This window comes from Hyperolius riggenbachi, chromosome 1 (genome assembly GCF_040937935.1).
Source record: "Hyperolius riggenbachi isolate aHypRig1 chromosome 1, aHypRig1.pri, whole genome shotgun sequence".
Lineage (NCBI taxonomy): Eukaryota > Metazoa > Chordata > Amphibia > Anura > Hyperoliidae > Hyperolius > Hyperolius riggenbachi.
Window position 1 is genome coordinate 636,829,614 of NC_090646.1, and position 15,686 is coordinate 636,845,299.

Here is a 15,686-nt window from a genome sequence, read left to right on the forward strand (position 1 = left end):
TGGCTACCTATACTGGGTGCACCTACACCGGACTTCCTATACTGGTGGCATCACAACCTGTCTACCTATACTGGGTGCACCTACACCGGACTTCCTATACTGGTGGCATCACAACCTGGCTACCTATACTGGGTGCACCTACACCTGACTTCCTATACTGGTGGCATCACAACCTGGCTACCTATACTGGGTGAACCCTCACCTGACTTCCTATACTGGCAGCACCACAACCTGGCTACATACCTACCTACACTGAGTCTGAGTGTTTTGGTTTTTTTTGGGGGGGTGGGGGGGGGTGCACTGAGGCTATAACACATGGGGCAAATTGTCAGTGCCGTGCGATCATTTCAAATTGTTTTATTCCTCTGTGTTTTTGTCCTCTGTATTACCTGCAGCATTTTTCCAGCGATTCTGGAGCGATCACCATTAGCATATATAGAACCGCTAATCGCGATTGCTCCAAATTACAGTTTCCATTAATGCGATCTGATTGCATCGCCATTTTGTCGTCGTCCTAGTGGAAAAGAGTCCTTAAAGGACAACTGTAGTGAGAGGTATATGGAGGCTGCTATAAGCAATACCAGTTGCCTGGCAGTCATGTTGATCAATTTGGTTGCAGTAGTGCCTGAATCACACCAGAAACAAGCATACAGATAATCTTGTCAGACCTGACAATAATGTCAGAAACACTTTATATCAGGGGTCTCAAACTCGCGGCCCGCGGGCCATTTGCGGCCCTCGATACAATATTTTGTGGCCCTCGCTGGCAAAAGCTTCCTTATAGTTCGCTTCAGTGCTCCCAAGTAATCTGCCGCATCCCCGCCGCTAAACGATCCAAATCACCCGGGGGGCAATCCGCAGGCATTTCCTGAAAGAGGCTGAGCTTTCAGCTTCAGCTCTGCCCCTCCTGACGTCAATCGCCGCACGGATCGCCGCCTCTCACCCCCCCCTCTCTGTGAAGGAAGAGTGAGGGGCGGGCAGAGGCGGCGATGCGCCACGATTGTGAAACTCCTTATGCGGCCCAGCCTCATCCTGACTTTGCCTCCTGCGGCCCCCAGGTACATTGAGTTCGAGCCCCCTGCTTTATATGCTGCATGCTTGTTCAGGGTCTATAGCTAAAAGTATTAGAGGCAGAGGATCAGCAGGACAGTGAGGCAACTGGTATTGCTAAAAAAGTAAATAAATATGGCAGCCTCCATATCCCTCTTGCTTCAGGTACACTTTTTAAAAAGAAACCGTGACCAAGAATTGAATTTCATCCCAATCGGTAGCTGATACCCCCTTTCCCATGAGAAATATTTTCCTTTTCATGAGAAATATTTTCCTTTTCACAAACGGATCATCAGGGGGTCTGTATGGCTGACATTGCGGTGAAACCCCTCCCAAAGGACACTGTCAGGACCATGGTCCTGACAGTTTCCTGTCTGTGTACCTCGTTGCATTATGGGAAATAGCTGTTTACAAATGTTTCTAACTGCCAAAAAAGCAAGCAACAGCTACTTCCAGTGACATCACCTGCCAGCAGTAACAATGTTGCCATGTGATAAATGAGAGGAAAGATTTTACAATGGGCAAACACTGACAAAATCATTTATACATAATTATTGTAAAAATGAAGCACTTTTTATTACATTATTTTCAGTGGAGTTCCTCTTTCATGTGACTGGAGTGGGTACATCAGTCATTTGTACAGCCATATTGCTCTGCTGAGCAGATTCTAACAAACAGATAACGTAAATTCTTGCGAAATGTAACAATATCAAAACTTCTGATCGCCTCTTCCGGGCTTAATTATCTGCCTAGCTGACACACAGAGCACTTGTGGAACTCTACATGCAAACAAAAGCAGAATTTTGTAAAAGAGGGAAGCAGAGGTCTTATCAGGCTGTAATATCTTACAGCAGAAAACCACAGGAAGTAATGGGAGGGTACAGTGTGTGCATCAAGCACTGTAAGCTAAAGTGACATCAGCTCAAGCCATTGTAACTACAAGGGCAGACACTGTCTGCCCTTGTAGTTACAGTGGTGTACTGTCTGCCCTTGTAGTTACAGTGGTGTACTGTCTGCCCTTGTAGTTACAGTGGTGTACTGTCTGCCCTTGTAGTTACAGTGGTGTACTGTCTGCCCTTGTAGTTACAGTGGTGTACTGTCCAGACAGTACACCACTGTAACTACAAGGGGAGACAGTACACCACTGTAACTACAAGGGCAGACAGTACAGAGGTTCCTATCTCTACATAGCACACATTCACCGGGATTTCAAACAAACATCCGCCTCCATGAATAAAAAAACAAAACATTTCCTCATTTACATAAAGTCACAGTTCTATAAAATTCATGGAACTTTGCAACATTATTTAACAGGCTCTGTCTCAAAGGATACCTGAAGTGACATGATGAGATGGACATGTGTATGTACAGTGGCTAGCAGACAAATAATTATGCTGAGTTCCTTTTTTCTTTCTCTGCCTGAAAAAGTTAAATATCAGGTATGTAAGTGGCTGACTCAGTCCTGACTCAGACAGGAAGTGACAACAGTGTGACCCTCACTGATAAGAAATTACAACTATAAAACACTTTCCTAGCAGAAAATGGCTTCCGAGAGCAAGAAAGAGATAAAAAAAAGGGGAATTTCTTATTAGTGAGGGCCACACTGTAGTCACTTCCTGTCTGAGTCAGGACTGAGTCAGCCACTTACATACCTGATATTTAACTCTTTCAAAAAGGAACACAGCATAGTTATTTGTGTGCTAGGCACTGTACATACCCATGTCTATCTCATCATACTATCTCGGGTATCCTTTAATGATACAGGACTTAAATATTGAGTACATAATAAATGAGCGCCTGGAAATTTGAGCGTGGCGGGGGGCATTTGTGCGGCCAAGCCGCGCATGCACAGAAGAGCATGACTGGCGATATTACCTGAGGTGTCCATGGGACAACGGAGCGACTGGGGAGCATGGCCACAAACCACATGGGGCTGGAGGGAGCCCGAGGTAAGTATAACGCATATTGCTGCTATTAACAACTCAGGTTTCCTTTAACCCTTTCTGTGCTCCCTGCACAGTTAAATTTTCAGGCTTTTTTTTTTAAGATTTTAATAAATTGTATTGAAGAATCCCCCCCCCCCCCAAAAAAAAATAATAATAAGTTAACTTGCAGTGACATCTTTTAGAGCAGAGTGGAAGTTCTGAGTTTAGATCCACTTTAAGAAGAATGCAGACAACAGCCAAGACAGTTCATTGTGCAGGAAGTGGGTTCCTGAACAGACAATTTAAAAGTGATTATTTGACTCATCATGGAGCTTCACCGGTTAACAAAGTTTTAACCACCCTGGCGTTCTATTAAGATCGCCAGGGCAGCTGCGGGAGGGTTTTTTTTAAATAAAAAAAAAACTATTCCATGCAGCCAACTGAAAGGGCGCTCCCGATCCGTAATTCTGATCGCCTCCGGCGGTCAGAATTAACAAGGAAGGCCGCAATGAGCGGCCTTCCTTGTTTCGCTTCCTTGTTTCGCTTACCTCGTCGCCATAGTGACGTCATGGATGTCAGCCGCCTCCGATCCAGCCCTTAGCGCTGGCCAGAACTGTTTGTTCCGGCTACGCTGGGCTCGGGCGGCTGGGGGGACCCTCTTTCGCTACTGCTCTCGGCGGATCGCCGCAGAGCGGCGGCGATCAGGTAGCACACGCGGCTGGCAAAGTGCCGCCTGCGTGTGCTGCTTTTTATTACATTAAAATCGGCCCAGCAGGGCCTGAGCGGCACCCTCTGGCGGTAATGAACGAGCTGAGCTCGTCCATACCGCTAAGGTGGTTAATAAAGATGACCCGTTGGGTCTCAGTCCCCGAGGATCGGGGTCTCAACTCGAAATAAGATAACACTCTACTCTTAAAATTCCGGAAGTCAGATTTGTAGCCGGAAAATTTTTCAGGTACGGGCATACGGATATCACCACTGGGAGGGGATCGCACCTTATCAACTGACGTCTGGAGGGTTTGTACAGACCGTGATAAGGCATCAATTAAAGCTTTGTGATGGCCCAGTGCTTGATGGATATTATCCACCGAAGTGGCAAGCACACCCAGAGGGACAGCGCGTGCGTCCATCTGTCTTTTGGTCTGGCGTTCTGTAACGATCGGTGTAACACAGAGAGGATCTGATTACCGGTGATCTGCAGTATCACTGGGAATACAGATATATACCCGATTATTGATGATCTGCAGTAACACCGATAATCAGATATACAAGCTAACCTCTGGACACCTAAGAGTGAGAGTGTTTGGTGCAACTGTAGTACTTAGAGGGCTGGGCCTCTGAGCAGTATGGAGTACTGCACAAACTCCTTCCAAAGACCTGAAATCTCCCGGAGGGAGGAGTCAGGCTGGACGTAGGAAGGACAAACCAAGAGTGACACTAGAAGGCAGTGTCACTACCAGGATTGGGAACCGCCTCTAACTGTAAGGTCGGTTCTCGAGGTCGGACAAGCCAGGTTGTAAACACACGAACAGATAACAAGTACAGATTCAAAAGGCAGAGGCGAAGTCTAAAGTACAGGCAGGGTTCAGCAAAAGGGTATCAGAAATATCGAGGTACAAAATCAGAAGGCAGATGCAGAGTCTAAGGACGAGCCGGGGTTCGGCAACAGAGTATCAGAATGACAAAGTACAGGATCAGAGTTCAGGAGAATAGTCAGGCAGGCAGAAAGTCATAACAGATAATCACAATCAAACTAGTACTTTAAACTATCAAAAGAATCTAACTAAGTGTAGGATTACAGCTCCAGCTGGTCCCGGCACACTTTAGGATCTGACTCAGGTCTGAGTGCTACCACTTAGTGATCGCAACGCCAGACAAAGAACAACTGAACGACCAGCAATATATATACCAGATCCCCCTCCAGCACCTCCCTAAGTGCTGGACCAATGAGGAGGGGCAGAATTGTCAGCTGACTGGCCTGGTCAGCTGACCTCTTTCTGGCTGCCATATAAGTTCTGCCTCTCCGCGTGCACGCGTGTCATTCTGAATCTAGAGGGACTATGAGTCCCAGCCACACCATGCCTGGCTCGCACGCCTGCCGCGGGGGCCGCCTCATCGCACGCGGCGGCTTCCCCGCGTTGCGCCGTCATGCTGGACGCGGAAGCAGCCGCCCTGCTCTGAGAGCAAGTGGCTACCTTTCCGTGTTTCCTCACACTCAGGTACTAAGTGCCTACAGAGATCTAGGAACATACAGTATCTGTGCCTGGGATGAAGCAATGATTATTTACCATGACCCCATGCGGAAGTATCTGTGGAATGCTTCACCTTACCGTACACCCCTTTGTCCAATAACAAGAGGAACTCATCCACGGTGTTCTTCATCTCCACCTCGGTGAGGTCCAGCAGAGACACCACCTTGAAGTCCAGCTGTCTCAGCAGGTTGGTCAGTTCGTACACATCAACCATTGGAGCCTTCAGCTGAAAGTGATTTTTGTAGGACATGTTCCCGATCAATAAGGCCACCTTGTCCGTAGCTGTAAAGAGACATTACAAATATAACACTGGGCTCAGAACCATCCTACAAGCAGGAAGAGATGCAAAGTTCTGGTGACTGGTTTAGGAAACCCAACAAATTATTCAGTTACAGGATTAAAATCAGGAGAAGCATGATGTAGTAACTGCCTTTGGCTCTGGCAAGGGTAAAGTCATTGACCACCTTGGCGAGGGCTGTTTCTGTTGAGTGTGCAGGTCGGAACCCAGACTGTAGGGGGTCAAGTAGGGTATTGGTGTTGTGGTATTGGGTAATGTGTCGGTGGACCAGACGTTCAAAGAGTTTAGCGGCAAAAGGGAAGCAGGGAGATTGGGCGCAAATTTAAGGGTAGGGATGGGTCAAGTGATTTTGTTTTAGCAGGGGAAGTACAGTGGCCTGTTTGAAGGCTTTAGGGAAAGGTGCACATAGAAAAGGAGGGTTGCTACTGCACATGGAAGGCGAGCCACATCATACTTGGCCTAGGGGCACAAAAAGTATAAATCCAGCCTTGCCAGTAAGTTGCTGTAGAGTGCCATAGTTACTAAATATAATTTGTAACAGGGCCCTGGCCGCAAGTACATACAGTAGGTTAAAACCTTAAAGCGGAACTGTAGATAGAAAATAAGCACATTGTTTCACTTACCTGGGGCTTCCCCAAGCCCCCAGCAGCCGTCCTGTCCCGCGCTGCTTCTCGACGAGCCCCCGTTCTCCCGCCGCCAGCTACTTTCGGTTTCGCCGCCGGGCCACTGCGCGGCTCTGGCCACGCGTATCCTTTCTTCGCGTTCCCCACTATTGCAGAGGGGAACGCGAAGAAAGGATACGCTTGGCAGGGCTGTGCTGGCCTCGACTTACAAGTCGAGGTACGGGACGGAGCGGCGGCGGGAGAACGGAGGCTCGTTGAGGACCGGCGTGGGACAGGACAGCTGCTGGGGGCTTGGGGAAGCCCCAGGTAAGTGAAACAATGTGTTTATTTTCTATCTACAGCTCCGCTTTAAAGCAAAACTGAAGTAAAAAAAAAATAAAAAAGATACTCGCCTATGGAAAGGGAAGGCTCTGTGTGCTATAGAGCCTTCCCAATCCTCTCACGGTCCCCTTGTTCCAGCGATGTCACCCCCATTTGAATTGCTTGCTGTGGGAGGCTTCGGACGTCTTGCCTGATTGCTCCCGAAGACAGACAGCTCCGTACTGTGCATGCGCGAGTGCGTGTGAGAGCGCGCAGGCGCAGTATGGAGCCGCCCCTTTACAGGAGCACTCGGTTGAAGACTGCTAACAGGAAGGGGCCAGCACTGGAACACGGGTACCAGGAGAGGAACGCAAAGGCTCTGTAGGACCCAGAGCCTCCCTCCTCCATAGGTCAGTATTTGTTTTGGGTTTTTTTTTGTTTGTTTGTTTTTTAATTGCACTTCAGGTTTGCTTTAAGTAGACATTTACCTTCAACAAACTACAGTGTTGGCAATACCTAAATCCTGTGACTGTAAAGGTGGCCATACACTTATAGCTTTGCAGCAGATTGGACCATCAGATAGATTTCTGTCAGACGCCTGTCAAGTGGAATCTGACAGGAATCTATCTGATGCGTGCCACACACTAGAAACAGATTTCCAATAGATTTCAGAATGAAATCTATTGGAAATCGATCTAAATGCATTATTGAACCATTAGATCCAATGCAACACTATGGACCATCGATCTGCTGCCAGCAGCAGATCGACCTTGACTTTCCATTCTGTCAGATACATCAAATCGATAAAAATCGATAAAAATCAGCCACAAATCGATCAATAGATTTGATAGAATCGATCTATGACTGAAATCTACCAGTGTATGGGGCCCTTAAAGGGGAACTGAAGAGACAGGTATTTGGAGGCTGCCATGTTTATTTCCTTTTAAGCAATACCAGTTGCCTGGCAGCCCTGCTGATCCTCTGCCTCTAATACTATTAGCCATAGCCCCTGAACAAGCATGCAGCAGATCAGGTGTTTCAGACTTTAAAGTCAGATCTGACAAGACTAGCTGCATGCTTGTTTCTGGTGTTATTCAGATACTACTGCAGAGAAAGAGACCAGCAGGGCTGCCAGGCAACTGGTATTGATTATAAGGAAATAAATATGGCAGCCTCCGTATACCTCTTACTTCAGTTCCCCTTTAAGATCACATGTTTCACCTCCAGGCAAAACCCACCCATATCATAGTCTCTAGTGTTGTCTGTATTGTCCCTGAAGCTGTCAATCGAGAATCTGGGAAGGTCAATTTAGAGGTGCCCATTAACTGTGCAATCTTCATTGTACAATCTTACCGCTTCTGTGAAATAAGTGTAACTACTTAAAGTATCCATTTAAAGTATCTTCATTCAGTTTATTTATTCATTCAGTATCTTTATTCAGAATGTACTATTCTTCTATAGATTTAGTAAGGTTGTACAATCACGATTGAATCATTAGTGGGCACCTCAATACCCAAGGAGCTAGTCAGATTGCTTAGGGAATTTTGAAAGCTGTCTGCAGCTACGGTAATAACTTCTGAAGGCGAAATCATTTTTTTTTCCTATTAAAAAGAGTTATAAATAAAAAGTGTTATCCTGATTTAAATCTCAGCGCAGTAAAGCTTCCTGAATCTCTTAGTATTGGGATAATATGCTGTGAATGCTCGGTGACGTGGTTCTCCGCAAGTCGTGACTGCCCGGCTGTGATACCGCAGCACAATTCATTCCAATCATTAATCACCATCATGATTCACTCTGTCACCGAGATATGAAACGTTCAGAGAAAATAATTGTGTGTTAATCATCTGTATGAGTTGAGAGAGATGTCTCAGCTTGTGCCGATCAGCCGTGACTCACTCTGGGGCCTCGCCATCAGAACAGTCACAGGTGGGAGAGATACTACTTGTTCTGCATTGGAGTGTTATTAAACGTTCTCCTTCCATTCCAATTTCAGCCTAAAAACCACGGCTTTCAAAATGATACTAAAACTAAAAATTATACTAAAACTGGCAAAGCAGTTGGTCAGAGCAACCAGTCAAAATCCTTCATTTTAGCAACTTTTCTAATTTTACACTAATTTTCTTTGCACTGGTTTGATACTGAAAACCTGTCCCTTAGTGTGTTACAAGGCTCTGAAGACTTTGCGTGTCACATGACTCTGATCACTTTATGTGTTACATGACTCTGTAGCCTTTGCATATCACATGACTGAACCATTTGCATGTCACATGACTCTGTAGCCTTTGCATATCACATGACTGATCCATTTACGTGTCACATGACTCTGTAGCCTTTGCATATCACATGACTGATCCATTTACATTTCACCTGATTCTGTAGATTTTGCATATCACATAACTGATCCATGTCACATGACTCTAGCATTTGCATATCACATGATTGATGCATTTACATGATGTCACATGACTGTAGACTTTGCATATCACATGACTGTTCCATTTACGTGTCACATGTCTCTGAAGACTTTGCGTGTCACATGGCTCTGATCATTTTGCATGTCACATGACTGCTCACTTTATGTGTCACATGTCTCTGAAAACTTTGCATGTCACATGCCTCTGGTCACTGCATGTCACATGGCTCTGATCAATTTTGCATGTCACATGGCTCTGGTCACTTTGCATGTCACATGGCTCTGGTCACTTTGGGTGTCACATGGCTCTGGTCCCTTTGGGTGTGACATAGCTCTGGTCACTTTGCATGTCACATGGCTCTGGTCACTTTGGGTGTGACATGGCTCTGGTCACTTTGGGTGTGACATGGCTCTGGTCACTTTGGGTGTGACATGGCTCTGGTCAGTTTGCATGTCACATGGCTATGGTCACTTTGCATGTCACATGGCTCTGGTGACTTTGGGTGTCACATGGCTCTGGTCAACTTAGGTGTCACATGGCTCTGGTCACTGTTATTAGGCTTTTGTAATGCATTCAGAGGTGTACCTACAAATCATGGAACTCCCAGCCAAATTTTTACCAACCCCCTTTCTCCCCCATTGTGGTGACCCCTATGGTCTGAGACTTATCTGCCAGGGATCATGCAACAAGTGTGTCCACTATGGTACCTCCCCTCCTCTATCACCATAACTGTTATGGTGATAGAGGAGGGGAGGTACCATAGTGGACACCATGGCACGCCCACATATGACAAGTGTGACCACAACAACACCTGCTCGGGAGGATGGACCCTGTATAGGCCTGTATTATACTGTATAGGAAGGAGGGTGGGTAGTTGGGGTCACCCACAACTCTGGGCCCTCCTGCAGCTGCAGGCACTGCTACTCTAAAAACGACTCCTCTGGCTGCATTTATAAAATGGGTATTTGTACCGGTGATCTAGGCAAGAAGAGAGGATAATGGACACAGAATATATACTACTGGCCAAAAAATAGAGATAAAGGCTAAAAGTGGTGAAGTGTTGTACACTAACAATGCCAATTTTAATAATTTACCATTATGGCATGATTCATACCATTGGTGAATAAGATGCTGACATTTCTGGCTTGCATGTAAATTGTGCCGCTTGGAATTGGCCCAGTGACAAACTGCTAGAAATTCATTTGATTGGCCCAATTCTGATACAGGCAGAATGCCACTAACCGTCTCTGAACAGAGCAAAAAATAGTGACGCGGTTTACATATTTTTGGCAGTTTGATAAACATGGCAAACCCAGCAGCAATATCTGTGTGCAGCTTTATGGACAGTCCAATAATGAGACTTACCAAAGATGGGCTCGTCTGCAGGCACTGAAAAACAGGCAAAAACTAAATGTAAGTCGATGTAGAATCTCAATAATGCAGAATAATGACAATCATAAAGAAATATTCACTAATGGTGAGCTATTTCAGGACTCTCTTAAAGAGACACTGAAGCGGAAAAAAAACAATGATTATAATGAATTGGTTGTGTAGTACGGATAATTACTAGAACATTAGTAGCAAAGAAAATATTCTCATATTTTTATTTTCAGTTATATAGTTTTTCTTTTGTTTTTTTATAACATTGCATCGTTCTCTAACATTTGCAGTTTACACACTACTCAGTATTCTAAATGGTTTTACAGAGCAGGCTAGTGAATTTTTGAACTGTCCTCTGCAGGAAAAAAAGCAATGCAGTTAGAGACACTTGAGATAACAAGCTTCAGAAGACAACAGAGCTCTCTGTAACTTTGAAAGTCGTGGAGCTCAATGACTCTTTAGCATATATAACAACTGGAGTTTCTTAACTCTTCCTATACTGGAAACAATATTAGACTTATGTCTCTGCTCCTAATGATATTTCTTAGCTGTACTACACATACAAATAATTATATCCTATATTTATTTTTTTTAATAGCTCTTCGGAACTACTTGCATCCCAAAAGAAGGGTGCATGGGTAGTAGGGGAGCACTTGTCCTCATAGCAACTCAGAGACATGAGTAGTTCCAAAGAGTTGTTCGACTGAGTAGGTTAAATAGTCCGATGAGCGGACTATCCATAGCCTTCCCTCTGCTAAGGCAAGACTAGACAAATAACATTTATATCCCTCTTTTCTCAAACCGGCAGAGCGGCAGCCACTAGGGAGTGCTCTGTAGGCAGTAGCAGTGTTAGGGAGCCTTGCCTAAGGTCACTTAGTGAAGACAGCCGGGACATGCGCCTGAAATCTGCAGGAGGTGAGTGTTTGCGTGCTGCCTTTATTCCTTCCCGCTGTACTCTGTAGCCCTGGGGGTGGGGGGGGGGGGGCTGTTCGAAGAGGGAGTGGAGCACATCTGGCCTTCATAACGGGGAAAAAAAGAAGGGAGCACATCTAGCTACCCTAGTGGGAGGGAAGGGGGAGAACATCTGGCTACCCTGTGGGGGTGGGGAGAGAACATATGGTTACCCTACTGGGGGAGCACATCTGAGGTGGGAGGTAGGGGGGATCACTTCTGGCTACCATTCTGGGGTGGGAGGGAGGGGGAGCATGCCTGGATACTGTACCTGGGGGGAGCACATCTGGCTACCATACTGGGGGAGTGGTTGCTAGGGAACACATTTGACTACTATACCCGGGAGGGAAGGAGCATTGTTAGGGGGCGCATCTGGCTACTATACTGGAGAGGGGGTAGTTAGGGGGAAAATCTGGCTGGGAAGGGGCCAGTCCAAATTCTGCATTGCCCCCCTTTCCATAGAACTGTAGCTACGTCACTGCATGTCTCCCAACTGTCACTTTTTCTTAAGGACAGTCCCTCTTTTGGAACCAAATCCCTCTGTCCCTCTTTCTTCCTCATTTGTCCCTTTTCCAGAACTGATGAATAGATCTATGTAAATATATGTATTTTTCTACTGAACAAAATGTGTTTTATTGACACTAAACTGTATTCCCATCCTTTAAATAGATGTATTTCTTATTTTCAAATGTTAGTGTGAAGGAAAACAAATGATGACCGACAGGACCAGTGTGGTTTGAATTATAAAACCACAACTTTTGCTTATGAATTCTTTGTGGTATGTGTGACTAGGGGCGTGGCAGGGGCGTAATAAGAGGCATGTCTTAAATGTGTCTCTTTCTTATCTATAATAGTACGTCTGCGTTTAGATATTGAGAACTTACCATTGTCAATTAAATCACTCAGCTCATCTATGAAAAGTAAAAACAGAAAAAGAAGAACATTAAAATAGCAATTTTTACATAACAAAGCATAAAAAACCTAATTCAAGAAAATAACCACAAATATGATATTGTTGCAATCAGGTTTCATAATTGAAGTGGAATATGTAATTTTATTAGTTCCTCTAATTGTTGCGTAAAACATTCTGATTTTAATATCTATTTCAGGATTATTATTATTATTTTTCTGGATTAGCGTGGTAAGGGGGATATAATCTCTTTTGGTGGTTTGTTGCTATACTGTGTGCTCATTTGTGAGAATTTACATCACTTCCTGTTCAGACAGGATGTGAGGAAATCTATCTAAAAGTAACGGTGTACAGAGGCATATTCGGGAACAGCTGGAAACATGAACTATTTATTACTTCATCAGTCCCCTCTTTTCCTCCACATAGCTCCCCACAGCATGTCACTACAGACTTCTTCTGCATCAGAACTCAGGAGACTAGCAGCCAGCCATAGGGGAAAAATAATTATCTAATTACTTTGACATCAGGCCTAGCAGGCAGTCTCAACCTTCTCCTCCTGCCTCCCCTTTCTATAGGGCAGCGAAAGCAGCTCGGCCGAGCCAAGCATACATGACTGTCTCTTACTCAAATCAGATCTCTTCTACGCATCCTTTGTCTGTGGGGTACCTCAAGGCTCTGTGCTTGGCCCCTTCTCTTTTCCTTCTACATACACAATCTTGGAAAATGAATCATCTAATTTGGTTTTCAATACAACGTATAATGCAGATGCTACACAAGTGTACCTCTCTGCAGGGCCGTCATCAGAAATTTTGGGGCCCCTCACACATCATCAGGCCTGGGCCCACCCCGATCCCTGGGCCCACCCACTGGTTGCTGTGCCTGCCCACTAGCCACCCCACCCCGTATCTGTTCGCGAAGTGCATGGCTCCGACACTGAAGAGAGCAGCATGCACAGCGTGCAAAAAGTGGGAGTGGCCATTGCATGTTGTGGGTGGAGCCAAATACTAGCAAGATACAGGTAGTCCCTGGTTAACAAATGAGATAGGGACTTGTAGGTCCGTTCTTATCCTTTATCCATTCTCTTTTGTCCCCCTCCTTTCTTCCTGTGCCTCTATTCTCCCCCTCTGTCTCACCTCAGTTTGTGCCTCTTTTGTGTCCCTCTGTGTGACCGCCTGTTCCCGTCTCATCTCTTTTCTTCCTGTGCCTCTTTTGTCCACCTCTGTTCCCCCTGTGCCTCTTTTATCCCCCTGTGTTACTGCTTGTCCCCTTCTGTCTCAGCTCATCCCCCTGCCCTAGCCAGGTATAGGTGCCCCCAGTATAGGTATTCAAGTATAGGTTCCCCCAGTATAAGTAGCCATCTATAGGTGGTGCCCCAGTATAGGTAGCCTGGTATAGCTGGTGCTCCAGTATAGGCCAGTATGATACAGGTGCCCCAGTAAAGGTATTTAACTATAGGTGTGCCCGGGTATAGGTAGCCTGGTATAGTTGCCCCCAGTATAGGTAGCCAAGTATGGGTGGTGCACCAGTATAGATTAGCCAAGTACAGGCGCCCCCAGTATAGGTAGCAAGCTATAGATGCCCCAGTATAAGTAGCCAAGCATAGGTGGTGCCCCAGTATAGGTAGTCAGGTACAGGTGGTGCTCTAAGTAAAGGTAGCCAGGGATAGGTGATGCCCCAGTATAGGTAGCTAGGTATAGGTGGTGCCCTCAGTAAAGGTAGATAAGTATAGGTGGTGCCCCAGTATAGGTAGCAAGGTATAGGTGGTTCCAGCCCCAGTAAAGGTAGCCAGGTATAGGTGGTGGCCCAGTATAGGTAGCCTGTAGCCAGATATAGGTGGGGCCCCAGTATAGAAAGTCTGCTGTAGCTGGCTCACTCATCTGCTCCCTACGTACAAGCGCTGATGTCACTCTTCTCTCAGTGCTGGAACACGGTGAGCTGGTAAGTAAGCCACATGCCTGCAGCTAGCACATGCGGCCCTTCTAGCACTTTGGGGGGCAGGGCCCCCAGAAGCCCTGGGCCCCTCACTGCAGTGTCAGTTGTCCCCCCCTAATGGCTGCCCTGCCTCTCTGTCTCAGACTCTAATTCTAATGTGTTTCTGAGTTATGACTGCTTGTCTGCTATATCATCTTTCAGGAGGACACTACTAAAATGTTAGCACATACTCTATTAATATCTCGTCTGGACTACTGTAATAAACTACTTTGTGAACTCAGAACTACCAACTAACAGACTGGCACCGCTCCATTCTGTACTGAACTCGGCTGTTCGACTCATTCATCTTTCTTCTTGCTCTTCCTCCGCTGCTTCTCTCTGTCATGCTCTTCATTGGCTACCATCTAACCAGAGGATCCATTTCAAACTCTTAACCCCAACCTACAATGTTCTCCACAATCTCTCTCCTCTGTACATCTCCTCACTAGTTTTCAGATAACAACCCAACCGCAATCTCAGTTCTACTCACGTCCTTCTTTTGTCCTCGTACACATGAATGCAAGGAGGTGATTCTGTACAAGATTTCTCACGTGCTTCACCCTTCCTCTGGAATCCCCCTCCAAAGCATATCTGTCACTTTCCAACCTTTGAAATCTTTAAGTGCTCCCTCCAAACTCCTTACTAACACAGACAAACACAGAACATTTATATCGCGCTTTTCTCCTGGCGGACTCAAAGCGTCAGAGCTGCAGCCACTAGGACGCTCTCTATAGGCAGTAGCAGTGTTAGGGAGACTTGCCCAAGGTCCCCTACTGAATAGGTGCAGGCTTACTGAACAGGCAGAGCCGAGATTCAAACCCAGGTCGCCTGTGTCAGAGGCAGAGCCCTTAACCATTACAATATCCAGCCACTACTAGACTTACTCCCTCCCTGCACTCCTTACTAGATAACCTAAAAACACACCGCCTCTAGGTATGCATATATTTTACTACCCTCCTCTTGTCCCCCCAATCCTTTAGATTGTAAGCTTGCAAAGACAGGGCTTTCTCACCCTTTTGTATCTCAGAATTTGTTACTCATTTTGTGTCTAGGAGCTTGTTATACATTTTATTCATCATGTTACATTTGTCACTGTAGTTACTATGTCGACTAATTCTGTACTTGGTAGCAGTGTCTATGTTTGGTGTTTACCATTGTCGGTATTTATTATTACTGTATGTACCCCATGTTTGTTTCTTACCTTGTACAGCGCTATGGAATATGTTGACGGTTTATGAATCAATAATATTAAGAATATTGGTTGCCAGCATACTGTTGGCTGACAATGTCACTTATAATAACATCTTTACAGGAGTTTCACATCAGTGATTCTGATAGGAACCTTACTGAACATTTACACATCAGAAGCAAAACTTAAACGCTTGGGTGCACAAGCCCTCAGCTTGATTTTCACTTCACATTGTGGCATTTTCAGAGCATTTAGACTTTTGCAAATAACAACAACAACAAACCATTTGTAAAGCGCTTTTCTACAAAAGGACCCAAAGCGCAGAAGCTTGTCTCAGTCTCAGGCATTGCAATAGTCCAGCCATGATGTGATGAAGGCATGAACTAGGGTTGGAAGATCCTCTGAAGGGATGAGGTGCTTAAT

General features: G+C 45.6%; 1 protein-coding gene across 3 annotated transcripts in view; it reads right to left on the minus strand.

The window, feature by feature from the left end:
- MALT1 (MALT1 paracaspase) overlaps window positions 1–15,686 on the minus strand; it is a 368,173-nt gene that overhangs the window by 36,973 nt on the left and 315,514 nt on the right. For all 3 annotated transcript variants that reach the window (XM_068251272.1, XM_068251271.1, XM_068251270.1), the window contains 3 exons: window positions 12,078–12,104; window positions 10,228–10,251; window positions 5,306–5,509 (listed from right to left, as the gene is read on the minus strand). In XM_068251272.1, the coding sequence (XP_068107373.1) occupies window positions 5,306–5,509; window positions 10,228–10,251; window positions 12,078–12,104 (255 nt within the window). The remainder of the gene's footprint in view (window positions 1–5,305; window positions 5,510–10,227; window positions 10,252–12,077; window positions 12,105–15,686) is intronic.